This window comes from Pituophis catenifer, unplaced genomic scaffold, assembly GCF_029215685.1.
Source record: "Pituophis catenifer annectens isolate HBS135680 unplaced genomic scaffold, rPitCat1.0.hap2 SCAF_1, whole genome shotgun sequence".
NCBI lineage: Eukaryota > Metazoa > Chordata > Lepidosauria > Squamata > Colubridae > Pituophis > Pituophis catenifer.
In genome coordinates, this window is record NW_027256881.1 from 19,507,467 (window position 1) to 19,534,695 (window position 27,229).

Below are 27,229 nucleotides of genomic sequence, written 5' to 3' on the forward strand. Positions count from 1 at the left end.
CAATGTTTTTCTAAGCAGCGTACAACTTTAAAACAGCTTTTATTCAGCTTAAAAATAGAAACGTACCAATATATTAAACTATAGAAACCACATAAATCAGTGGTCGTGAGCAGTGGAGCAATATCATGAGATGCAAATGTTAAAATGAGTCAGCCTGCTTTCAGAGTAGGTCCAGACTATAATTAGGACTAGGGATGGGCCACAACACTGGCACACTGAGACCTGCTTTTTGGTTCAATCCTTGGCATCTCCCGGTTAAAGACTTTCTTAAACCAGAACTGGAGGAAAGGCCTATGGCGCTGAAAGGATAGCTCCTCTCCAGCCTTTCGTCTGTTGCAAAGCCGAGAATTGCATCCAAATTCAAAAGTGATCAAAAAAGTAATTTGTGGTGTGTGTGTGTGTGTGTGTGTGTGTGTGTGTAACCTTCATATGCACATGGATGTGGACTCCTGGTTTCAGCTCCAAAGAGGACAATGCCGCAGCCCGCTCTGGGTCAGCAAGGTGTGATCTTGCTTCTCAGGAGCCATCCAGGACTTTGACTTTCCATTCCCCTCCTCTCCAGCCCAGCCCAGCCCTGCCCTACTTGGAGGAACAAAGCTCTCCTCTGTTCCTGCCCCACACTGAAAACAGCCCTGCCACCCAAGCACCGTATAACGCACACGCCTGCTCCCACTTCTCCCTGGTCTACCTTAAATTCCCTTCCCCACCCCTTCCGCCCTAGCTAGCTGGCTCACCTGCTTCCCTCCCCCACATCCTATTGGCACTGGATCCCTGCCAGGCCCAGCAGGCCCCAAAGCCACCCGCTGGCTCTGCTTCAAAGCCTAGGATGTGAACCGCAGCCCTGCCTCACCAAAGCCTGGGGCTGTATGAGCCATTCAGCAGGGGCTTTTCGCCAGTTCTGAGCTTTGAGCTTTGGTGCGGGCAGCCTTCAGGCAGGCACATGAAAAAGGCAAACAAAGGGGCAGTGGGCACTGCCAGGCTCAGCCTCTCCCTGAAACAGGAATTTGGGAATTAAGTCCCCCAGAAGACCTAAGCTGTCCTTTAAGATCTGATAGTTAGAGGTGAGCAAAGGACACAGGCAGACACTTGAAAGCACTCCGGTTTCCTTATCACTCTTAAGATCGAAGGCTGAGCCCTAGCATGTTCTACAATTAGCATATCCATGGGGAAAGCAATACCATGATCAGGGCACTCTGTTTATGGCCAAAGACTTAAATGAAGCAGGCACGGTTCATGTATGATCAGAATATAAAGGGGACTGGCCCACTCTCCAAGTGCATTAAGAGCGCCTCCCTACAGGTAGTCCTTGATGTACAACCACAATTTAAGCCCGCAATTAAGTGAGACAATTGTTAAGTGAGTTTTGCCCCATTTCACGACCGTTCCTGCCACAGTTGCTAAGTGAATCACTGCAGTTGTTAAGTTACTTAACCCGGCTGTTAAGTGAATCTGGCTTCCCCATTGACTTTGCTCGTCAAAAGGTTGCAAAAAGTGATCACACGACCTCGAGACACAGCAACGATCATTAAGTACGAACCAACCGCCAAGTATCTGAATTTTGATCATAGGAACACGGGGATGCTGCAAAGGTCGTAACTGTGAAAAATGGTCATGTCACTTTTTTCAGAGCCGTTGTAACTTTGAACAGTCACTAAAGGAACTGTTGTAAGTCGAGGACTACCAGTATTTAAGTCAACTGGATGGTCTAAACAGGGAACCTCTTCCCTAAAGCAGGGGTCTCCAACCTTGGCAACTTTAAGCCTGGCGGACTTCAACTCCCAGAATTCTCCAGCCAACTTTGCTGGGAGTTGAAGTCCGCCAGGCTTAAAGTTGCCAAGGTTGGAGACCCCTGCCCTAAAGGACATACAATGATTCTCCTTTTTCTTTTCCCCCTAGTACTCAGACAGAGAAGTTTAACACTGCTCTGATGATGGCAAGGGTGGGTTTGGGCAGTAAGGCCAAAGCATAGGAGCCTTCAGCCTTTTTGTCAAGAAATGCTGGCAGAGTGGGCCTCTTCTTAGCCAAGCTAAGCCAATAGTGACTTCTTGGCTCTTTTTATTTCTTCCTTCCCTTTTCTGTAAATCCATCCCACCCACTCTCATTTATAATTATACATAAGCCTTGCAAGACCAACTTCTTACATGTCCGCTGGAGTCAAGATTGCCAATATCTTTCCCTCCTTCCTCACTCTATTCTCAGAAACTGACTGGCTATCAGGATTGATGCAATGCCAGAAAAATGTACCTTTGATGATTTTGCAACCTGTTCCTTTGGAAGGTGTCATTTTTCAAGTTGGTATAAAAGCTGTGCGGTATCCAAAATCATGTCTCCAAAATCCCTTGCAATGTTGCTCAGAATCCAGAGATTGGTCACTTGACAATTGGGGTAGCAAAACAGTCTCTGCTGCCCTTGATCTTTGCGACCATCTGGTTCCTTACATTACATTAGGAAGTGAGTAACCTTTGGGACACAAATGTCCCCAACCCTCCTCTGTGGTCCCAAATTCTACAAGACCATTATGCAATGGTCAACCACCAAATCACAGGAGAGCAACTTTTGCTTGGCAAAAATAGGAAATCATCAGAAAGGTGCATTAAGAATTCAATAAGCTCATTGCTATTTTAATAAATCCAGTCCCCAAAATTTAGGAAAATAGAGACTGAACATCGTAGATCTTCTGGTGACATTTGTATGTTACTTGCAAACAGTGGTGAAATGTAAAATTTGTTACTACCAGTTCTCTGGGCGTGGCTTGGTAGGGGGGGTAATGTGACTGAGTGGGCATGGCCAACTTTTTTTTTTTTACTTTTAAAACCATTTTTTCTACAACCTCTTTGGCGGAAGAGGTTGTAAAAAAATGCTTTTAAAAGCCTCTGACAATCAGGCAACTCAGCTGGGATCGTCAGAGCCTTTTAAAAGCATTTTTTCTATAAACTCTTTGGCAGAAGAGGTTGTAGAAAAAATGCTTTTAAAAGCCTCTGACAATCCCAGCTGAGCCGCGCAATCATCAGAGGCTTTTTTTTTTTTACTTTTAAAAGCATTTTTTCGGCCGAAGAGGTTGTAGAAAAAATGCTTTTAAAAATAAATAAAAAAAGCCTCTGATGATTGCGCAGCTCAGCTGGGTATGGGGGGGGCAGGTATTTTTACTACCAGTTCTCCGAACCACCTGCCTCCATCGCTACCGGATCGGACGATCCGGTCCGAACCAGGAGCATTTCACCCCTGCTTGCAAATGCCAAGAGCAAAAGTAAAGGCCCTCGGCTACAGTCTTATCTGCAACTGCAATCCATTTCTTGGCTTGTTTATATGCTGACCTCTGTAATATACATGATGATTTAAACAGGCCACTATACAGGTAGTCCTTGACTTACAACAATAATTGAGCCCAAAATTTATGTTGCTAAGCGAAACAGTTAAGTGAACTATGCTCCATTTTATGATCTTTCTTGCCACTGTTGTTAAGTAAATCACTGCAGTTGTTAAGTTAGTAACATGGTTCTTAAGTGAATCTGGCTTCCTCGTTGATTTTGCTTGTCAGAAGGTCACAAAATGTGACCACATGACCCCAGAGCGCTGCAACCATCATCAATATCAGTCAGTTGCCAAGTGTCTGAATTTGGATCAAGTGACACCTTGGGGCTGCTGCAACAGTCATAAGTGTGAAAAATGGTCATAAGTCACTTTGGTCACTAAATCAACTGTTGTAAGTTGAGGAGTAGCTGTACTATTAGATCTGCAACTGATCTATTGTTCATGCAATTTAAGAAAGCTTAGAACAAGTTCCTAGAATTGATCTGAACATTTCATCAGAACTTTATGATACCCAGACTACATATAACCTTCTAAAATCTAAGGCTTTGTATGCTGTTCTTCCAAAATCTATCATTAAACTATATGATAAATATTTGAGCTGCGTATGCTTTAAAAATGATTCAGAGGAAGAGATTCACACCTCACATGAACACAGCACCTTTCTGCTACTCATTAAAGCATATGTAATTTTCTTCAGGTTTTCTGAAAGATGCTGATGTTTTAAGGAGTCAAATCATTAAAGCAACGTACGTTTAATGAAACTCTCAAAGCAGTCACATTTTATTCCAGGCTCAGGCCTTGAAAAGAAACATGTGAGCTTTAATGAAGAGCAGAGAAAAGCTGCCCTTGCACAAGATCTGAAAAAACTTCTGCCAAATTATTTTTGAAGCATGCAATGCTAACCCTAAATGTATAGTATGAAATCTAATTAATTCTAATTAAGATATATTTAAATTAACTTCAATGCCATTGCTATACTAGTCCTTGTTTTGGAGCACAAGCACTAGCACACTACTCAAAGGGCAAGTTCAAGTTCAGCCCCCCAACACCCCCACATCCCTAGCAAGAGTCTTTCCCTCAGAATCTGATACTTTGGAGCAGGGGTCTCCAACCTTGGCAACTTTAAGACTTGTGTCTTCAACTCCCAGAATTCCTCAGCCCTGCTCTGGAGTATGTTGCCTCTGAAGATAGAGTCTCCATTGATAATTCTTATGGGTAAGAAACAAAAACCTCCTCCTGGATGAGATCAAATATCCATTTAGCCTAGTACTGCTCGGTTAGGATCTCTCCAACTAAGCAGGAAAATTAAAAGTGTCCTTTCCAAGTGCTTGAGACCCTGGGATTGGAAGGACACACTCAGGCCTTTGGAGTAGATCAGTATTCCTCATCCTTGGCAATTCTAAGAGGCATGGACTTCAACTCCCAGAAATCCTGATGGCTAGGGAATTCTAGGAGTTGGAGTCCCTGTCTCTTAAAAGTTGCAAAACTGAGAAACACTGGAGTAAACTATGAGTCCCTTTGAGTTGTTGAGGGGGGAGGACTTGCCACTAGCTATTTCTATACAGTCCCTAGCACCTCTAGCACTGAAGAATCACAGCTGTGGACAATTCTGGCATGGAAATGGTTAACACCTGCCTATTTTTGGAAGGAAGGAAAAGAGGAAGTCTGATGAGCAAAGTGCAGAGGCTGGAACACTCTCAGCAGCTGCCTTTGATCTCAGCGTCCTTGGAAAGCGTGTGTGAGCAGGTATCCGCCAGAATTGCTCCAGCAGGCTAGCTTCGCAATTGCCAAGCCTGCCTTGAACAGGGAGGTCAGAGGTTAGCAGCACAACTTCTCAGCTGTAAGATCAAAGGCACTGCAGATCTCAGGCTCCAGGATTGCCCTGGGAGGTTGGGAACTGAGAGAGTTTAAGTTTTGCTGTAAAGGTGCTCTCAAACTGGGAGACTGGTTACACTTTCTTTAAACCTTTCCAGCATTTCATCTGTGGTTTGCACATGTGTGTGCATGTACATTTGAGATGGATTCCTAAATGAATTTCATCCAAATCATTCGTAAAATAATACAAACCTTAATGTTCAGCAGTGGCCCCCGTCTTTTAAAAATTACACTGATCCAACAAACATGGGCCTTATAGCGCCTCAGATTCTACAAAGCTTTTCAAGATTCTTTGATCTGAGAGATGAATTCGCTAAAGGAAACGTAGCTCTCATTTTCAAAGCAAGGAGCACTGTGCAAATTTGCTCATCTCCTGAACTTGGAGTCTAAAGAATATAGTAGAATTTTATTTTTTTTTAATTTGATTTATATGCCGCCCTTCTCCGGAGACTCAGGGCGGCTTACAAGGCGTTAAGCAATAGCCTTCATACTTTTGTATACTTATACAAAGTCAGCTTATTGCCCCCACAAACTGGGTCCTCATTTAACCTACCTTAGAAAGGATGGAAGGCTGAATCAACCTTGAGCCTGGTGAGATTCGAACTTACAGTAATTGCAGACAGCTGGTGTTAATCACAATGCTTTTAGTCTGCTGAGCCACCAGGCTCACCAGGTTCAATGATTTCATTATTGTAGATGAAATCATGGTTAACAGGGGTGACTAGCAAAAAGTTCCATTTGTTCCATCGAAGTCAGGCAGCAGTTGTAAGCTGAGTTCAAGACACAGGCTAATCAGTATTCCTTCCCTCCTTTAGGAAATCCAATATTCTCTTGTATCATGCTGAGTATTTTGGGGAAGCAACAACTGAGATAAAATCACATTTCCACAACCAAATTTAACAATAACATGGGTTTTTTTTTAATTTGTTCAATTATGTCGTTTTTGGGAAACTGTCAGGAAAAATCCCTGCAAATTGCAAGGTTTTTCGTGGCAAGGTTTTTCAGAAGTGGTTTTCCACTGCCTCCTTTCTAGAGTTAAGAGAAAGAGACTAGCCCAAGATTACCCAGCTGGCTTCGTGCCCAGGCAAGACTAGAACTCATAATCTCCTGGTTTCTAGCCTGATGCTTTAACCTCTATACCAAACTGCCTCTCTTTACATTAAGTTAAAATAAGGGAAATGCATTTCTGGCAGATGAATTGATGGATGGATAGGCAAGTAGGTGACAGAAAGCCAGACAGACACATGGAAATCTGACACATGCACACATTTACTGTGTGTATGGAACCTTTAAATACCAGTTCCCAAAGGCTCTCCTCCCCTAGTATCTTTGTTAATGGAAAGACGAGGCCCAGCAATACCAGCTCAATTGAAATGATCTGGAATCATTTCAAATTACTTCTGAAAAGTCTTGTTCAAGTTTCATCTTTCTCAATGGAAAAGAGTGTAAGGAAGAGAAACTAGAGTGTATGAGAGACTGTAGCGTTGCCCATTTAGTTTGGGCCTTACCTACTTTGAATATAAAGATACTCAGGAGCTTAATTTGCAATCTAATCAACCAAGGAGCTGATCAAAAAGCTTTCTGAGGGAGTTTATTAAGTCTGTTCTCAGCACATATACCTTATTGGCCAATGACAGGCATGGCCGGAGATCCCGCTCAGGCCTTTCCAATTTGACAATGGAGACAAATCCTGGAACAGTATGTTCATCCTCGCTGGTATTACACAAAGAGAGGGGGTGGAACTGTGAAGAGAAAAGAAGGGAAAGTTACTACTGATACATCATAGGACGATTATGGAATCATAGGGCCGGAAGGGACCTCAGAGGTCTTCTAGTCCAATCTCTGCTCAAAGCAGGAGCCTTATACCATCCCAATCAAATGATTGTCCAGTCTGTTCTTGAAAACCTCCAGTGACTGAGTACCCACAACCCCGGAGGCAAGCTATTGATTAATTGCTCTCACTGTCAGAAAATTCCCCCTTTCTTCTAGATTGAATCCTTTGATAAGCTTCCACCTATTGCTTCTTGTCTTGCCCTCTGGTGTCCTAGAGCAGTGGTCCCCAACCCCCGGTCCACGGACCGGTGCCGGGCCGTGGAGTACCTGGCACCGGGCCGCGCAGCGGCCGGGGGACATGAACACTGCAGCGCAAAGGCTCCTGGGCCGTGCGCAATGGGCCGTGCGCAAAAGCTCCTGGGCCGTGCCCCCACCCCTGCGTGCGCTCAGCGGGCCGCGGCGATAAAAAGGTTGGGGACCACTGTCCTAGAGAATAAGTCAATCCTCTCTTCTTTGTGACAGCCCCTCAAGTACTGGAAGACGGCTATCATGTCCCCTTAATCCTTCTCTTCAATTGGCTAGACATTCCTAGCTCCCTCAGCGGTTTGCCGTACAATTTAGCCTCCAAACCCTTTATCATTTTTGTTGCTCTTCTCTACACGCTTTCCAGTCCCAACATCTTTTTTTTGTATTGTAATATAATGCTGGTATAATATAATGATGGTGATATAATGTAATTGGTTTATATTGTAATACAGAAGATGGACACTGTATTATTGAGGAAGGACTGTAGATCAACACTTGATGTGCAACTCAGATACAGGGTAAAGTGCTACAGTAAACATTTGTCTGTTTCAGACAAACGTTTGCACTTTTTCATTATCATTGAGCTTAGCCATTCTTCCATTTCTTAGACACAAGCTTAAGAAAAAATGTTAAAATAACTTCTGGATGACCTAACTCATAATCTATCATAATTCACAATCTATCCAGATAAGCTTGCATTACAGCTCAGTTATCATGTTTGTTGGGAATTCTGAGGATCTGTTGACTCAGTACACCCATTGAGCATAGATTACAAGGTGCTCTGCAGAGCACAGTCAGGTATTTGATCAAGAGGTTAAAAAAAAATAGATACCCTGTGCTCTACCTACAGTCACCCTTGAAGATCTTTTAGTAGCTGCCACCACTACACAAATGTTGCTGCATTATTTGTTAATATAGTAGGTTTCCAGGAATGCATGGGACTTTTCTTCTTTCATTGCATCACTAGTTAGCTTGCTTCTTAGCCCAGTTAAAGATTATCTAGCAAAGATCCTGGCTAAAATTGGATATGAATTAATCACTTGCAAAGACACTGTCTCTAGATCAGAGGTCTTCAAACTTGGCAGCTTTAAGACTTGTGGACTTCAACTCCCAGAATTCTGGCTGGAGAATTTTGGGAGTTGAAGTCCACAAGTCTTAAAGCTGCCAAGTTTAAGACCTCTGATCTAGATCATTTGTCTTGGTTTAAATCTTAGCTTTCATTTAGCAAGTCCCACTTTTAAAGATACCTTCATAATTAATTTGTCAAGAATTCTAAGGAAAACAAACAGGACTGAAAGAAGGAACCATTCCTGTTTAGAATAGAAAGCTGGCAGCAAGGAGAAGGATTATTCTTGCAAGATTACAATTGCTCCATAAACACAGAGAGGTGTTACCTTTGAATTCAAAATGCCCTGAAGCTTTGCTCATGCGATCTTGAATCACACCAACACTTATAAATACAACATACATGTATATAAGTGTAAGAAAAATAATTTACTTTCATTCACAAGAATTTCCTTTTGGAATTTTAATGGAAGACTGTTCCATAAAAAACATAGAGAGCCTTGCTGAATCAAAGCAATGTTCACCAGCATTCCAAGTCATTCAGTGGCTGGTCAGATTAATTTAGGAAGCATACAGTATAAGGATACACCCTTTTCCACCTTTTTGGTCCTGTTTTCAGTTCTACAAAGCTTTTTGAAGTATGGTAGCTATTTCACTTGTACTCAGATTGTTATGAACTGGCAAGTTTCTCCACAGGGCCATTGTGGGCTGTTACCATTGTGGACATCAAATGGAGGAATTGCTTAGAATCTGGCCAGAGAGAGAAAGAGAGAGTATGTTATTGGGAAGTTGCTCTATCTCCAATACCATTTGGTTGCTTCCAAAGGGTATGGGCTACATAAAAATAGCCCTGTCTAATGGCTGGGATGGGAATGGGAGTAGAATGTTCCAATCACAAAACTGAGTTTAAAAAATAAAAATAAAAGTAATTGATCAGTCAACTTCAAGTAAAGTGAAATTACTTTAAGAAAACTTTTGCAATTGGATGATAAGGGGCAATTAAACAACAAAAAATGGTCATCTACTGGAGTTGGTTGTTCTGTCAACTGGCGTCAACCCTTATTCAGCTGGTCAGGGGAAGAGTTTATGGCTAATGTAATGCCTGTTCTTCTGAGGAAAGAATGGCCATCTGCGCTGTTGCATCTGTTGTCTGATAGACCAAAGGTGAGCTCACACCTGCTGCCAGCTTTGGCAAAGGATCAAGGGAGAATTTCATTGAAAGACTGATAGCATCTCTCTCCCCCCCCCCCTTATACACACTGGTTAAAAGAAAGCTGGCACGCCTGTTTTACACAGCAGCTTCTCTGTGTGGGGCCAACAATATATCTGATGGATCAAAGGAAGGAGTGCTGCATCTCAAAGATATGGTTCTTCATCTCCTAGCCATCATGGTATGGTTCACTAGCCTTAATAAACCAAAAATTGCAACCTCTTTGCTGCTGCATTTCCAGAAATCTTCATCACTGCGCATGTAATTCTATTCAATTCTATTCAAATTTTTAGAGAGACTGTGGCTCTTTAGAGTTGAGGGACCTATGGTCCTGCAGATGCTGTTGAATTACAACTAGAATTCTTCACCATCTACAATGCAGGTTAGGCTACTAGTAATTCAGAAAAATCTGGAAGGCTATAGATTCTTTTATCTTTTGCTTGCAGTTATTTTAATATACAACACACATGTGGACATTAACTCTCAGAACGCAGAGGGAAATGCCTCTTTTCTCTCAGTACCGATGCCATGGCATACACTATAGATAAAATTAGATTCTGAATTTAATAATCTGATTTAACTAAGCAGACCCTAGATTACTAATCCAGAATCCTGCCCTAATTGCACATCCATTGCTGATGTACAAGGTTATTATCAGGGAACTAGGGAACTATATGCCACAGAGACCTCCGTTTTTGTGCCCTCACTGTTGCCAAGGTGTATTTTGAACTCCTAATAACCTACTGTGGGACAATGAGACTTTGTAGCCTATATTTAATGAGAAAAACAAACACCCTCCTGATTTGTACATTACTGGAAGGCAGGGTAGAAGGTTAGGGTTTTGTTTTGTTTTTTTAATAAGTGACCGCAATAGAAAGCTATCAGAAGACAGGAAAGCAGAAAGGGAAGGACAGAAATTCCGTGGAAAAGCATGTGTGATTTCTCCATAACTGGAGACTGGAACAGAACATATCTAGTGGAGAAGGGGAAATTAATCTGACCAGGTGGAAGACCTGCAAATAGCTGGTCTTCCACCTGGTCAGCTTAGTATATTGCAAGCTTGCCCTTGACTTGACTGGTGAAATACAGTATGGGCGATCTATCATATACTGAAGATTTCCCCATCCTAATTTCCAGATGTTTTAGGACTGAAACTTTCAGAATTTCCATCGAGGCGCTGTCCCAATTCATCCAGCGTGCTTAGCCTGGATGTGGAATAAAATCCATTTTCTGTGCTTCCCCAGTAGATTGCACCACAAACGGAGCAAACGTTCTGGGCTCCCACAACACACCAAACCTGGATGCAGCATAACCAGGATTAGCGAGCTGCGGAAACACAGCAGAGTGCGTTTGTATCTAACCTTTTAAAGCATGTCGTGTGAACACAACCATCGAGGGGGCGCTAGGCTCGAGAAGCCCGTTCCACCCCGCTGGCCTTGAAAACCAGAGGCTCAATCGAGCCGGCCGGGCCGGGCGAACAGAAGAGGGCTGAGAAAGCGGCCACGAAAGACGCGCTGCCGGCGGCGGCTCTCGTGGATTTCGACCACGTGCGGAGCAAAGGAAACCTCCTCAGTTCGCTCCAGCGCGGTAGGTTTGAAGGTCAGCCCTTCGCAACGAGGCCCTTTGTCTGGGCTGGCCGGGCCTGCCCGTGTCCCTTGCGGCTTGCCTGCAGGCCCTCGTCTCCAACTCTCGCCACAGCCAGCGGGAGCGGCCAACAGGGCCTGCGAGGCTGCCTGTGGCGCGGCGAGATGAAAGGCGGGCCGCTAATGTAAGAGCCGGTGGCCTCCCCAGTGCCGTTTGAACTGTTTACAGATCGAGTTAACTATTACAGGCCGTGTGTATCTTGGCCGCCTGCCCGAATTCTTCCGCGCCCGTCAGATATTATTAAACAACCCTTTCGATGCTCGCCTGGAGTTCTTCCAACACACCTCAGAGAGTTGCCGACACTCCAGGCGGAGCCTTTAGTTGGCACTCTTGTTCCCGAGGCCCAAACAAGAATCACGGTCTCGGCCCCGGGGAGGCGGGGAGGGGGATTTGGCTGGCTCGCGGCGGCGACTCAAAGGGAGAAGAAAACAGGGAGAGTCAGGCTTGGTAGACACGGAAAAAGCCCCAGGGTGGGCACAGGGCCTAAGAGCCACCCCCTCACCTCAGCTCCCTGGGCAAAGTAAATGCAGTGTTTAAACTGCCGGCCCCGCATCTGCAGGCGACGGTCGAGTTGAATGGGTGTCTCTTGGCCGCTCATTGTGGCCGGGCTATTTCCTGAGGGGGCAACAGGAGAGACGCCTATGGCCAGCACGTTAATGCAAACCCCCCCTCAGTATTTCGGGATTATTGCCACCCCTGGTTATCTGAGGGTGCTTTTCATAAGAGTATCTCTCAAGCTGTGCCTTTTATTAAATAGGGCAACTTATAACAATTATGGCTCATGGTTGAGAGCTTTTTTTTCCCCTGTTTAAGTGACCTGTGGCACAAGTACTGACTTAAGTGGCAATTTATCAGTGGCCATAATTGTGAAATAAATCAGAACTGGTTGGATGTAGAGAATTCACTCAGTCATAAACCGTGGTTTTTAAGCCACCATTAGATGGGTTCCGGGGAAAAACCAATTCAACCGCTCTGGCTCAGCCTGTCAAATGCAAGTGATAAGTTCTTTTGCCCCTGCATTGACCCAAATTAGCTTAATAAAAAACGAAGTTCAACGATTATTAATGAGTTATGAGAACTAGTGTGATCTAGTGGCTGGGGGAAAACCCAATCAGTCAGGCCAGTATTATCTCCATTTCAGAGACTGAATGAGTTTGAAAGACATTTGTATTAAAACCACCAAGCTCAAGATAGATGAGAGTAGTTTTGTGGTATTTTGGGTGTCACCTCACTTTTCTCCAATGTATTATGTTTTCAGAGAACTTGTTGGCTTAGTTGATGAACATAGCCTGTCAATTTGAGCCCTAGATAGTATGAATCAAGACTGAGATTCTTGGAGCATATACAGAATGTCTTTCCTTCAGTATAAAGCAAATACATATTCCTAATATATCATTATCAAATACATAATGTAATATATCATTTTTGGGGTAAAAGAAACCAGAAGCATTATATTTTTTAAAGCTAATTAAACCGTCTCAAAATGTTACATAATGGGAAACTTATGGTCATTGCTCAGTAGTAACAGAAAAGTTCATCATCTCAGAGTTGCTCTTTCTCTTTTTGGTTTTGGATCACCAGTTCATTAATGACCTGCATCAATTAGCATTCCAGATCTTTTCAAGATATAGATAGTCCTCAATTTATAACAGTTCATTTAGTGTCTGTTTAAAGTTACAACAGCACTGAAAAATGTGACTGACCATTTTTCACACTTAGAACCGTTGCAGCATCCCCATGGTCATGTGATAAAAATTCAGATGCTTGGCAACTGACTCATGTTTGTGACGGTTGCAGCATCCCAAGGTCATGTGATCACCTTTTGTGTGCTTCTGGCAAGCAAAGTCAATGGGGAAGTCACATTAACTTAACAACCGTTTTCCTTAAACAACTGCAGTGACTCACTTAACAACCATGGCAAGAAAGGTCATAAAATGTGGCAAAGTTCACCTAACAACTGGCATAGCAATAGAAATTTTAACTCAATTGTGGTTGTAAGTCGAGGACTACCTGTATTCCCAAACCACATAACCAGGTAGCTGTGTCTTTCTGAAAAGACCTTATTTTGTTATAGATCATTTCAGGAGGTGGTATTTTTTTAACTGTGGTTGTAGTAGCAGAGGTACACTAGGACTGTCATGCTGAGTGCTGTAATATTTTCCCCCAAGGCTCTTTGCTCCCACTACTTCTGAAGGGGCAGACTGCTTTTGGCTGCACTCCAGCCTCTATAAATGCAGGCTTGAGAAAGCCAATGTGCTTTGAAGGGCTCACTCCCCCCCCCACCCCCATCCAGGCACAGCAGCTTTTTTTTTAATCTGTTACCCTTCAGGTGGGTTGGATTTCATTTTTCAGAGTTCCCCAACAAGCCATGGGTTGTAGCCCTACCCATCTGCTGTAGAGAGCAAATAATTAGAGTAGCCAGCCAGAGAGACATAATTCAATCATTGTGCCCCAGATCAATTAGCACCATTGTAATGGAATTTTGATACAGTACATTACCTAAATTGTGCTAGAAATCTTAGCAACTATGACTGCTCATAAACTGATGCAACATTCTTTTTGTTGTGTTTCCCTACCACCTTTATGTTCAGAATCCCCATTTAAAATAAAGCACTTCCAGTGTTCATAGCAACTTAAGCAAGACGTTGGCAGATGGGGAGCCTCGGCTCAGGCAGGGAAGCCTGAGAGGAGCTGAGTGGGCAGGGAGGTCTGTAAACAAGTGTGCAGCTTGGAACTCTGGGCTGAGTTAATGTGCTCCTGCTGGAAAGCCTGGGAGCTTGCTGTTGGCAGGTTTCGATCTCCCGCATCCCGTGTCACTAGGAGCCATTTGCTGGCTCCTCCAGCATCCCAGCTTGTTCAGGCAGGCCTGTCCTGCTAAGAGAGGGAGGAATTTGATTCTCACCCCCAGGGGCTTGCTAAGTAACTCTCCTGCACTTCAAAGGAGCTCTTTATTTTGCCTTAGTGATCACACCCTGCAAAAATTTCCCACTGACAAAAGAAATCGTTTTATAGGCAAAGGAGGGATTGGAATGTCTCCTCAACTCTGATGAAGGAAAAAGGGCTCAACACACACCCTGGAAGAGGCAAGGCATGGAGTTGTGGTCTCTGCAGTGATAAGTGCTGAGACATAAGATGATCTGAAAGTTGGAAGAATCCTGTTGGATCCCATTCAGCAACCTGTTTCCCAAAGTGATAAACCACATGTCCTCTAAAAGCCTATAATATTATAGGTTGCACCAGAGAGTCTAAACCAATTTCATTGTATATATGATGTACAATGACAATAAAGGCTATACGACTACTACTACTACTACTACTACTACTACTACTACTACTACTACTATAAGAAGGGTGAGAAAGCTTACCCCTATACATAGAATTCCAACGTAAAATATCACAGACCTCTGCCACGGATTGTGATCTAAGATTGTTATAACAATGTCAATCACAGTCTTCATTCTGGAATTCTATGGCATTAATCCTAAATCTTACTCAATGCAGAGAGAGAGGCACAGGCTTCCATTAGTAACCTTGAGACTGGACCAAATCTAATATATTTTCATTCTTAGATTAAGCTAAAAGGTCACACTATCTTCAACTGAACTCTCTCTAGATCTCTGGAACTTCAAGTACCATAGTTTCCAAGAAGTTTTTGACCTTGCTGGTTTGGGAATAATAAAGGTTGAATACCAGTAACTCTGAAGGACAAGGAGATGTTTTCTGGATACCCAGAGGAAAAATATTATCAACTAAGAGTACAAACCTGGATAAAATGCCCTGCTCATACTTTTGTTTAATAGTTGCAATATCTGCTCTCTGACCTATATGTAGGTTGCTAGAATTAACTAGCCGAAACCCTAGCACTCATGCAGTGACCCAGATAGATAGGCAACTAGGCCAAGAAGCCTAGTATAATTTGGGGGAACACTATGCTAGTGAAGCTGCATGCAGTCTGGATAGTGCACTTATTCCTGACATTGCAAATTAACAGAGGATGGGGGATATGATATGGTATACATCTGGAATAGGATTAGCTTCTTTTAGATTGTAGCCCCATCTGGGGCTAAAAGGTCTTCCTTATCTGCCCATAGTACTTAACATCTGATATCTGAAAAATCAGAAACTGATATAACTTAGGTCATGGCTGTGTTCACACGGCATGTTTATCCTGGTTAAGTAATGACTTGGCAGGGGCAGCATTTGTAAAACATTACAAGCTTTATTAGTTTTAACCTTGGTTAGGGGTTTTTGTGGCCCAGCATTTTGTAAAAACACAGCTCATTGCATTAACTTATGGATCATTATATTTGCAAATCCAGAAAATTAGTTAATTAGTACCCAGGTGAAGTGGGTTGTGTGAATGCTGCCAGTGAGGAATATTAATGGAAATTCTTAAAACTATGTTACCACACAAAAAGTTTACATTTTTCCATTCTCCCTTTTCCCTGCTGACCCTCATCCCAACAATCAATTACAGGTGATAACTCAGGTTGCAGGAGAATATGTACCAGCCAGCACTCATTGTCAATATGTAACAATTGTGGGACTTAAAGCCATAGTGGCTTCAGTCTCCCACAAAAATACTTTCGAGCAAGAAAAATAGTTAATCATCTGCTATGGTCTCTTACATATATATGCTCATTTATGTGAGTTGAAGACATTTCTGTCCCAGTCCTTAAAGACAAATATAGTGTAAGATACTGGTAGTAGCTCATGAGGCCTGTTCCAAAGTCAGATGCCTCCGTAAGACCTAAAAAGAGCTATTTTTTTTACAACCAGTTGCCTGAGTGCCATTTTTTAATTGGAAGGGACAGCTAGCTATAAATGTATGAAGCTATATTGTGCACATCTTTCCAGTAAGTGTTCTTAGGCTAATCAGTGTTTTGAAAGTCAAGATTAAAATTCAGTGCTTGGAGAGAGCGAGCAGAGCCAGAGGAACTTCATCTCATCATGAACAGAGCCAGGATCTGATAAGCTTTTTCTTTGCAATATGGTATTAGCATTGTTTCATACTTTTATATTTTGGGGTTGTTCCTCAAAAGAATTGGAAGTTGTAGATATTTGTGGCCACTCAATTTCCAGCTCTGTATTTGACCCGTGAAAAATATGAGTTTGCAGCTATTCATAAAATCTACAAAAGATCCTGGTCTTTAATTTAATCTAGCCCTCTTTTATCTTGGACCTTTAAATGTACTGTACTTGGTGCTGATGAGAATTATGGGAATTAGACACATTTAGTGAGAATCAGGTTGGGGAAAATAATTAATAGTTAATATTTGCCTGAGCATAAGCAGATGCCATTGGTTTATGCAACATACTAGAAACTCAGAAAAATCCCACTGGTACAACCATAAATGATCCTACCATTCTCCAGTGGTGGTATTGTATATGCAATTGTTCTAATTCTTCAGAATGGAACATTTTAGAGACTCTACAACCATAGTATCTGAACATATGTAGATCCTTGAAGGATCAGCCTACATGTGTATTTAATGATCAACTAGAGAAACCTGGTGAGATTACTAGATTGAAATAAGAAGGCTCCAGTCCTCCCTCTTTGTTTATGCTTATTCAGGTGGGTGCTCTATAGTATCATGCCACTATGTTTTCTCCATATTTTTTTCTGCTCCAGAGTGCAGCCCTAAAACCCAACATTTCAAGGGAGCAGAGTTTTTGTTAGACTCAGTGGGGCTTCCTCTCAAAAAAAAATGTGGATCTAGAGATTTCAATTTATATTCCCCAGCTGTCTAAAATGGTAACTGTTTTCTGCGTCTGAGTGATCTTGTGATTCCAAATATATACCTAGTTTAGAAGCACCCTTAAGTACTTCAAAAGAACATCGAAATCTAACTTAGAGCCCCTGTGCTGGTGTTTAAAGAAATAATTGTTAGGGGGAGAAGAAAAATGTGAGGAATATTAGTGCATGTCTATTCATGTTTATTCAGAAGCAGCAGCAGTGATGCTGTCCTTTTAACACTTGCTGCTCATCCTAGATCAGCATTCCCCAATCCAGTGTTCCTCAGACAACCCATATGGCTAAGGATTTGAGGAGTTGTAGTCAAGGTGGGGATGCTTCTCAAAAACATCTCACCTGATTTTTCTCCCAGTAAGACCTTTTCCAAGGTAGGATTCTGTACAGTTTTGTCTTGTCAAATTTTAAACAGAATACTACGCAATCAACATTTGCTGTAGCCTGCCTTTCTATTTTGCCTTTTCACCTTTTCTATTGCAAAATATCTGCTATATAATAAAACTTTTCAATCTCACAATTCAAATTTTGGGGAGGCTAGTTCAGAATTTAATACATTTAAGCTTGGAGGAAGAGAGGAATTCTTGTGTTCCCTTATAAATTTCACTGGTCAATCTACGCCTATTGTACAGTGTTTGTATAGCTAAAGCAGCTTTTTGAAGCTGTACTGTGTTAACCCTTTTGATGTAACATCAGATCTAGATCTGTGTCTCAGCATAAGAATGGAGGGTCAGTCTTCACAGCATCCATTTCAAAGGGCTCCACAAATCAATTGTACTTTGTGCCCAAAAGCCCACTTATTGGTTAATCATTACACATATCAGCACTAAGGAAATGCAGTCAATGGACAAGGGAAGTTAAAGATACCCATTAAAAAGTTTATGACCCTTACTGGATCCAGGACAGTCAAAGGATATTAAATTCAACTGAAATTGCACAGACAACAAATATCAAATTATATGTGAGATCCCGCTACCATTGTAACATTAGATACTTTTTTTAATAATAGAAAATATATGGCAGTAATTTTTTTTTAAAAAAAAACCTACAAATTGGTTTCCTTAGAAGTTCAGCTTTTGATATGAAGAGCTTGCCTTTCTTTAAACTAAAGTCTAAGGTAGAAAATGCCCTCTTTGATGGCCATACGTGTCATGAACATTTCTCTTTATATTAATTTAAAACATGCACACCTGTAATACAAAATCTGGGCCAGATCTACATAGGCTCTTCATCTTGGCACTATGACATCTATCTTACACATGACACATGTCAACTTTATCTCAGCATAGCAGTTTTCTTAGCCTGCCTTTTTAATGAGTCAGTGGTGTAATATAGCAATTTGTAGTGCCCAGTAGAACGTTTTTATATAGGAATATTTAAGGCAGTTTCCAATATGGAAATATGTTTGCTGTTTGTTAGAAACAGTGAGGAAGTAGTGAAGGAAGGAAATGAAACAAGGGTCATAAAGACGATTAATATAAAATATATAAAAAATAGGTTGATGGGAAGAACAATCCACTGGATCTAAGACTTTGGAGATATGTCTCTAATGGATCATCATAACAAGAATTGAGATTTGGCAGCTTCATAAGCTAACTGGATACCATAATTTGTATTTTAAAAGGAGTTACTTCTTTTCGTTTGGAAGATGACAGTTGTTATGTATTCCTGCATCTAACGAGTCTTAGAATCCATGACAGAAAGCAACAACTAGAACTTCTAATGAAATGTATGTACCTCATTTAAAACTTCCAAATTCTTAGTATCTGAATAGTCCTAGTATTGTGAAAATGCCCCACTGCACCATAGTGCATATGCCATTGCATTAATTGCCATGTCTTTAGATTATTAGTTATAGCAAATACGAAAACCATGGTGTCTCATCGCTCTAGTCTAGAGGGGCTCTAGTGTAAATCCTCACTAGAGACATACAGTAGGATTTACCTTCATCATCAATTCAATTTATGGCAACTAATAAATCAGGGATGTGCTAATTAAGGGTTATCACCATCAAAACAAAGAGCTCTGGATTGGGAGAATGAGACAATGGTGCTCAACCCTATGAATATTTATACCACGTGTTGAAAGAAACGTGGCTAACCATTCGTGGGCAAGACAGATGGATGAATAGAAAGAAACCAATTTTAAATGAAAATAATAATTTGCAGACCCTTTCCAGTCTAGATTTAGACTTCAGGAAATGGATCTACTTTATTGCTCTGTTCAAAGAACTGTGGCTTACAACCATACTGGAGTGTCTGGGTGCGTCCACTGCAACTTCTACCTGAGACTCCCAAAAATATTTTAAGTGATGTTGGGGGGCTCTGTAATTACTCTGTAATTACTACCTTACAATGTAAGGTAGTCTCTCCCTGATGTTGTTTAACATCAGTTAACATTCAGGTTCATTCGTACCTTTTGAAATACAGCATCTATTTCCCAAGAATTTAAGATCTATCCAGATGAGGTTCTTGTTGTTCAATCACCATGTTTCTCAGAATTTTATGAGAGTCAGATGTGGTCCTCATCCACTCATAACACCCCTTTTTTCCCTTTTCACTAAGAAATATATTAGCAGCCTAACAACAATATTGGGAACCCATCTTCTAGCTAGAAGCATGCTAAATTAGACAAGGGACTATAGCATTAACCAATCCATCCATGTGTGAAGAATTGGGCCAATTATAGGTGATCTTATCAGACAGCAGGAATCCCAATCCTTCGGACAAGGGGCATCTTAGTAACTATATCAAATGATGCCCATGTATTACAGAACCAATATATCTTTCTGCATATTAAAGAAAAGCCTCAATTACTCTTCTGTGACTTTGTACCGTTTGATAGTTATATAAAAAATTTCAACACATAGCATATTCTATAACATGGAGATGTAGAAAGTTCTCAAATATGAAACTTTAAGATGGCACTGTATGAGGATTGTACTGCTTCATTGTATATTTTTGGATCAAACTTTGTTTTACTCACATTATTCATCAGCTTAAAACAAGCTAGCACTATGAGAGGAAAGCTAGGTATTAAGCATCTTAAAACTATTGCCACACTCAAGGACATAGTAATACTCCTCTTCCATATATTTAATGCATGTAAATGCTGTTGCATGTTTCTTATTGATAAAAAAAACCATGGGAATTTAGGACAAATGTAATTAAATACTATCTATAAACCGGGCCTATGCCATTTGATTCCTACAGATCAACTTCTTGCCACCAAAATGGCAAGATGAATTTGAAATACCTATAATTCTTCCTCTTTATAGAAATATCTGTGGCTTGCACAGGATGGGGATAGAAAAATGTGTTTTTCCTTTCCCTAGAAATATAATGAAGTTACTGCCAGACCTTCCAAATTGTTGTGGTTAGCTAGTTATACGGTATAGCACAACATAGCCTATTGAAGAGTATGAACTGCTGGGTGAGTAGCAATTCTGTATGCTTTGACTACAGAACTGAAGAATGAAGAGAGAAAAGCAGGGCTGGGTAGGAACCCCCCCTGCCCCCCCAAAAAAGTATAACAGGCAGAAAAAATCGTTGGGAAGAACAGGAGAGAGCGAGCTAAGAATTGCACAGAAAGAAAATGCAAATTCTATGAGCTACAACGATAAGGGAAGGGGTTCAAAGAAAGGCTTGGCAATGACAAAATGAAAGTATAAACTGAGATAGGTAGAAAAGCATGAATACATCGAAGTTAAAAGGATTGGGTTAAAACTATGACAAAACATTTTATATTGTTGCTATAGTGATGAAGCTCTCTTGGATTATATCTGTTAAAAACCAGCCTTTTGAATGTCCAGTTTATATTGCACAGTTAGGTTGTCTTGGCATCAGGATACACACCTCCAATTCTGCAGGTTTATTCCTGGCTAAAAGCTTGCAGTCCAAAGCTACACCTGTATACACATGTATACAAAGTTACACAAGCTATATATTTTTTAAAAATACAAAATTGGAAGAAATGGAATTTTATCCAGTTTCAAGACATACCACCTTCTATGACGCAGCACAAATGTACAGTATAATCAAAAATGATTTATGAATTTCTCTCTTCTCTTTTATCCTAAGTCTACTATAACATGGGACTACCACCAACCTGACTTAAAATGACACTGCATATTGTTTTAAACTCACATTGAGAATTTGGGCTTCAAATTTAGCCTGTTTAAATCCCTACCCCATCCCTTATGCTTCTTTCCTCTCAGCTGTTCCTTTTATTTATCTCAATTCCTTTTCTGCTCTGTACTCCTTTCTACAGATAGCAACACTTGAACTTTCATTCCTTTAATGGTCAGCTACTGATTCTCCTGGGGACCATCTGAATGTTGATTGCATGAAGATGGATAAGCCCCACAGTCCATTTCTATAACTGACTCTTAGCAAGTCTCAGGTTCATGGCCACATTACATTCTGCAGATATTTCTTTTGTCTCCAGATTAGCAAATGGGGTGTGTGTGTTATTTCAAAGATATTGCGTTACTGATCTAGAGACTATGAGATATTTTCCCCTATTCTTTTCCCTGTAGCCTTACTCAATTGTCAGTTCACTCCCCTATTGAGCTTTCAACTTCCAGTAGCTGATTACCTACTGGGATCCCTTCTGTTTCTAAATGCACCATAACTTGAGCATTTGCCATTCCCACCTTCCACTCTTCTGCCTTTTCCATGAGGAACATCTGATTTGGGAGATAGTCTATTAATGCCAGTTGCCCAGTGAAATGGTAGACATCTCTCTTTTTCCTTAGCCACATTGACACTTGCCTTCGCACCAAGCGAAACTATTAATTCTCCACACAAGCAACTGGTCAATATAATAAAATCCTTCAATCTGGCAGTTGTAAATTATCCACCTTCAGCAAGTCTGTTTTCAAACTGTACCAGGTTACTCAGAAGAAGTGCCTGCATAACAACATCTTCCTCTTCTGATACAAAAAGAACACCCCCTGCATTCACCAAAATCAATTGCCCTCTACTCTGGGATAATCTTATATGTAATGTCCAGGATGCAATATGACAGTGTTTTCAGTGTAGCTACCCCTAAAAAACATCTCAGAAACTTCACTTAACCTGAAAAACAGTAGCTGTTTGCTTTGAAACATCTGGAAATGGAAATCTGTATCTACAAAATAACTGCTCAGCTGGTTCAGCTATTTGTTTCTTCTTCAAGTTACTTGCTTTCACTTATGCAGTCCAAAATGATCTTGAGTTACGATCAAATGAATAATGCAACTATCAACCTATAAAGCAGAATTTTGACAAATGTGGCACAATAGTTCTCCAAAAATAACCCCACTTGAAACACTTTTTTTGCCTTTCAATTTTTTTTCCTTTAAGCATTGCAGTTTCCCTTTTTATTAGCTAATACATTGTCATTTTTAGTAATTTTAGGATTGGTACATAATCTATCTTCTTTTGTAAACTGCTCTGAAGACATGTTAAACAATAGTCATGATATTTTTTTAGAATTATTCATGGTAAACTATACAAAGGGTATGACCTCAATTTGAGGCCATAGATACATCTAAACTGATCAGAGCATTGAATATGGCCCATGTACTTCCCGGAAAACAGAATCAGATTGCCTTACAATTAGGTGGAGCAGACTGTAGCAAATGGACAGACTTTAACTGGCTGAGTTAAGGATGCTGATCTATAGGTATATGAAATTCCTTCCACTTTCTATTACAGTATTACATCACAAACTAAAGCATTCTCAATATGGACTTAAAAAGTTAATAAAATTTTCTCCTTTTTGTATCTTACTGTAACCTAAGCCTGTAATTAAACCTAAAAAAATGCATTTTGAAACATTCCGTATTATGTCACTTCCTCTACTTCTTTTGTTTTTCTATTTGGGTATGCTGCATGCCTTGGTTAAGCAGGGACTGTCCTCTTCCACTCTGTAAATTGCTGTGCACACAGAAGATACTGTTATTACTATGAAGTGTTGTAATTTTAAATGACCTCAAGCTGGTCACCTTTTCAAGCTAACTTTCCTCACAGGTTTGTTATAGAGATAAAAGAAAAAAATACTATTTACAATAATAGCATATGGAACTCTTGGGAAGAGATTGGGTAGGAAAGTATGATATAAAATCATGAATAATTATAATTGTACAGCAATGAAGGGGGTCAGAAAATGTCATCTCTATTAATTTTTTGACTTAAGCCCTTTAAAATTTGAAATGGCATGCACAAGAAAATATACCTTATTCTGACTTTTGCTTTTTGGAGAAGTCCTATTTTAAGATCTGTTACAGTGTGTTTCTAATTGATACACTTTGGGAACAGAATGATTGTGATTTGCTCAGAATTACCTAGAAAAGGATTTAGAATCAGGACTTACATTGTAGACATCACTGGCAGCTTGAGGCCACAATGTACATTGCAAATATGAAAGACTACTTTTCCTGACACACACTATGATTATATTTTCAAAAATAGCACATGAGCCTGTTTTATGCGGTGGTAGCAGATTACAAGATCTAAGGCAGAGATTATTCCTTCCTTGTTACTCACATACATTTAATAGGTTTTGTTAGCATGTAGTTCATAAATTTGTCATCCTAGGAAGAAATCCTGTCATTAAATTATTTCTATTTCAAAAAAGACACATGTTCGTATGAACAGAGTTGCCTTATGTAGTCAGAGGATGTCCCCAGTTTTTTCTACTGGAGCTTTCTCAGGTGGGGAATCTTTTTTCAGTTCCAATTGAGATCATTTGAAATGGATATATCAGGAACATGATTGGGGATCGTTTGCTTGCAAACTGGATGAGCTATCAGTGGGCTCCTAAACGATAAGATACAAAAGTAGTATGCATTGTGTGTTTGTTTGCCTTGTGATTTGAATTAACTTCACAGGAGAAACCAACCAGAACAGTTGCAGTGCCTTGATACAATGTACTCTGACCATTCATTAATCCCTAATAACACCTTCAAGTTCTTTTCTCTCTCCATCCCCCTGCAGAGTATCCTGAAACTGATTGATTCATTCTAATCAACAGTTGCAACATCCTTGCTATTTTAATTTCACCCTGAATTTCACTCTACTGGAAGGCATCAGCTACTTAATTATCTGCATTTTGTATAATATGACATTGCTTGAGATTTGCACCATTCTGCTTGTGAACAATGAATTCAAGTCATGTGAGGACCCTGCAAGGTGAGTCACAGGTTGCAAGACAAGATGGCACATGAAGTCAGGCCAGCAACTGCACTTCATCACAATAGACTGAACTTTACAACAGAGAAGTTCATTCAGTCTTTCCATTTGGTTCTTCTTGCTCAAACTATGGAAGGTTCCTCCAAGCATCTCTCTCTGATCAAAGTAAGAGACTGACATCCCTGAGTCATTGTGGGAAAGAAGAGGCTTGGTTGTCACTTGAAGCACTTTCTGAAAGGCATGGTAAGATCAGTAACATGTGGAAATATCCAATTTGATATATTCCTTATGGCTAAAAGGAACCAAGTGGACAGATTTTTTTATGTAAAATAAGCATAAAAGCGTAAAACCAAAATCATGGGTCCAATGAGAGTGCCTCTGATAGTTCATGCCTTTGTATTTCATTCATACAGAATAAAATTAAAATGTTCCTGGGAACAACAATGTGCACCTGCCCATTCATTTGTGTTCGCTTAGCTGAAGAATAGCTATAAAAAGGGATACAATGAGGAAAGCTTTGTGAAGCTATAAGGTGGGCAGTTCTACTTGATGGTTTCAGTTACAAAGCAAAATAAAACACCACTGTGGCCAGCAGATCTTGCATGGGAGTGAACAAGTGCAACAGAATAAAGATTTGCTTACCTGCAACAGTTTGCCTTCAGCAGGGGTGATCTCTGCAATGCTAGCAAAGACTCCTTCCAGTGTGAGGGGTTCCAGTTTGAAAGGAATTACCCGAATTATTGCCTTCTGGGCCAAAGTCCGCTCGGCTTCCATTGCTGCCACCAGTGCCAGTCCCGAGTAGCCTAGTCGTATCTGCAGCATAGCCATTAGCAGCCAAGGCCAGAGGACTGCCAGCTGTAGCTGGGGGCCAACACTCATGCTCCCAGCTGCAGCAGTGTGCTCTGGCCACACATACTGCTCAGGAATGTGTCCTCACCCCACCAGCAGGTTCCAACAACTGGTAAAATTGTTGAGGATTATAGCCCTCTGCAACTGCAGTCAATGGGGCAAACAAGAAGCAAAGGGTAGTTACCTGGAGCTTCTTCCAGGCTTTCCTCTCCCCCTTTTCTCAAAGTTTCTTCATGCCACGTGTTTGTAAAATCCTTGAGCTTCACAAGATTATAAGAACCCCAGATCAGGTCTTCCTCCTCCTCCTCCTCCTCCAGATAAATTCAGACATGGTGAGAAAAACCAATGGGGTATGAATAGCATATGGTATGAAGAGCACTTGGTTTCTTCTAGGAATTCTGCTATACCTGATTTTAGACAGTTCCCCATGGAAGACAATATCAGCTTCTCAAATGCTTTCAGGCTTTTAGATCCTAGGATGGCAAACAGGACCAAACCTGATAACAAGGGCTGCTAAGGTCATCTGATGACTCCTGAAAAGTGAATTGCTTTTTTCATATATTCTTTTCTCTGTTAATGCCAACTACTTTTGTCTTTTGCTTCTATTTATGCCACACATTAAAGCACAGAGTAACCATGCATGTACTTGCATTTAGGAATTTGAATGCAAACCTGGTTTTTCTTACTCATTGTCATCTGTTTGATCTTTTATTCATATTTGCATGCCTCCAATGCCTCCTCCAATGCCTTACTCACTTCGTTGAATTAAAAAATTTTAAGTTGGAATTTTCCAGCGGTTTGTCATTTTTAATACAGAAAATATAGTCCGTAACTCCCCAAATTTATGAAATAAAAAAGGCATTTCTCAGATGTTTTCCAGAACTTGGAAGCTAAAAAAACAGGAAAAACAACTACAGATACACCTGTGTTTTATTTCATAGCTGTGCAAATCTCAGAATGTGTTTCCTTTTAGAAGTTAAATGCAAATTAACACAATTAAACAAAAAACATGCTTGTTATTAAAGCTTTAGAAAAGCTGCAGAAATTTTATCAGTTAAACTGATCAGAGAAAGAAAAAATAAATTTAAATGGGTATGCAAACCTGTTACATAGTTGTGCCTCTAAAAATCCATGAGAAAAAAAACCCAGCAGCTTTTTGAAAAATCTTGGACAAAATATTTAAATTATCAAAATGTATTCTGAATCTTACCTACAAATTTCAGGTAAGGAAAGGGAAGTAGGGAAAACTCACAGAAACTCTTTATACAGGTAAATGTGAAATTCCAGAGTCTGAATCAGAAAGAAAAATTGACTCTCGGCTGAAGGCTTGTGAGTCAGGCGTGGCTGAAATCTAGTTTCCAAAAACAACTTAAAAATCTTGCTAAAAATCCAGGAAAATTTCTGGAAACTCCTTTTGAATTTGAGTAGTTGCTCCTTCTTTCAGCAAACATAGTAGGCATATCTAAACAGTACGCAGGATGGCAGTTGCTTGAAACAGCAGATATCCATCAGAAGACTGCATGAAAAACACAATGCAATCATTCTTCAAAGGCAAAACGGCCCAGTGGGATGAAGTGAACTTGAAAAGTTCTGCAGAGCTCTTGAAAAAGTCTTCTTTCCCGAAAATCACAACTGGCTTAGCTCCTGGAAGGCAAAAGTAGTTTGTAGCTTGTGCTCTTGGCTTCCCTCCCCTAGGACTACAAGCACTTTCTACCTGCTGACACAAAGTGAGGGTGGAGCAGCCAAAGGCAATAACTCCACCCCCTGAATGTGATTTTCAGAGTTCTTAGACTCCCTCTCCTGATTCAGTAGTAAATTGCACTTAACATTTGCTTCCTTTTGACATGAATTGGCTAACTAGTCTATATGAGCAAGATTCGCTGCATTTTCCAAAGAATTATGTACAGAGAAATGGAAAGGGAAAATAATTTGATCAAATGTGTTAGGACAAATCTGTGTTTCAAGATTTTTAGTATGACACTTTCAATTATATCGAAATTAGAACTACAGTAATTTCATCACTGAAGGAAGGATTGACTTACAAATGGAAAAGCTAAACTCTGCAGCTACCATAGCTTTTCTTAAGTCTTAATTTTGGTTGTGTTGTTTTTTTCCCAATAGCCACTGCAAGGAAGATTTTAGGTAATGCTGATTTTTAGAAATCTGGAATTCAACTATTACTGTCTTCTGACATCAGCTGGGTGAGTAATACCACAGGCCAGACAGGAAACTTCAAAGCAAGATTACCCATTTGAAGCTGTAATTTAGGAT

General features: G+C 40.6%; 1 protein-coding gene across 1 annotated transcript in view; it reads right to left on the reverse strand.

The window, feature by feature from the left end:
• Positions 1 to 24,988, reverse strand: part of RNF43 (ring finger protein 43) — a 44,705-nt gene extending 19,717 nt beyond the window's left edge. The window contains exons 1-2 of the mRNA XM_070946321.1: positions 24,752 to 24,988; positions 6,807 to 6,929 (exon numbers count right to left, since the gene is read on the reverse strand). Of these exons, the coding sequence (XP_070802422.1) occupies positions 6,807 to 6,929; positions 24,752 to 24,988 (360 nt within the window). The remainder of the gene's footprint in view (positions 1 to 6,806; positions 6,930 to 24,751) is intronic.
• Between the last annotated feature and the right edge of the window lie 2,241 nt (positions 24,989 to 27,229).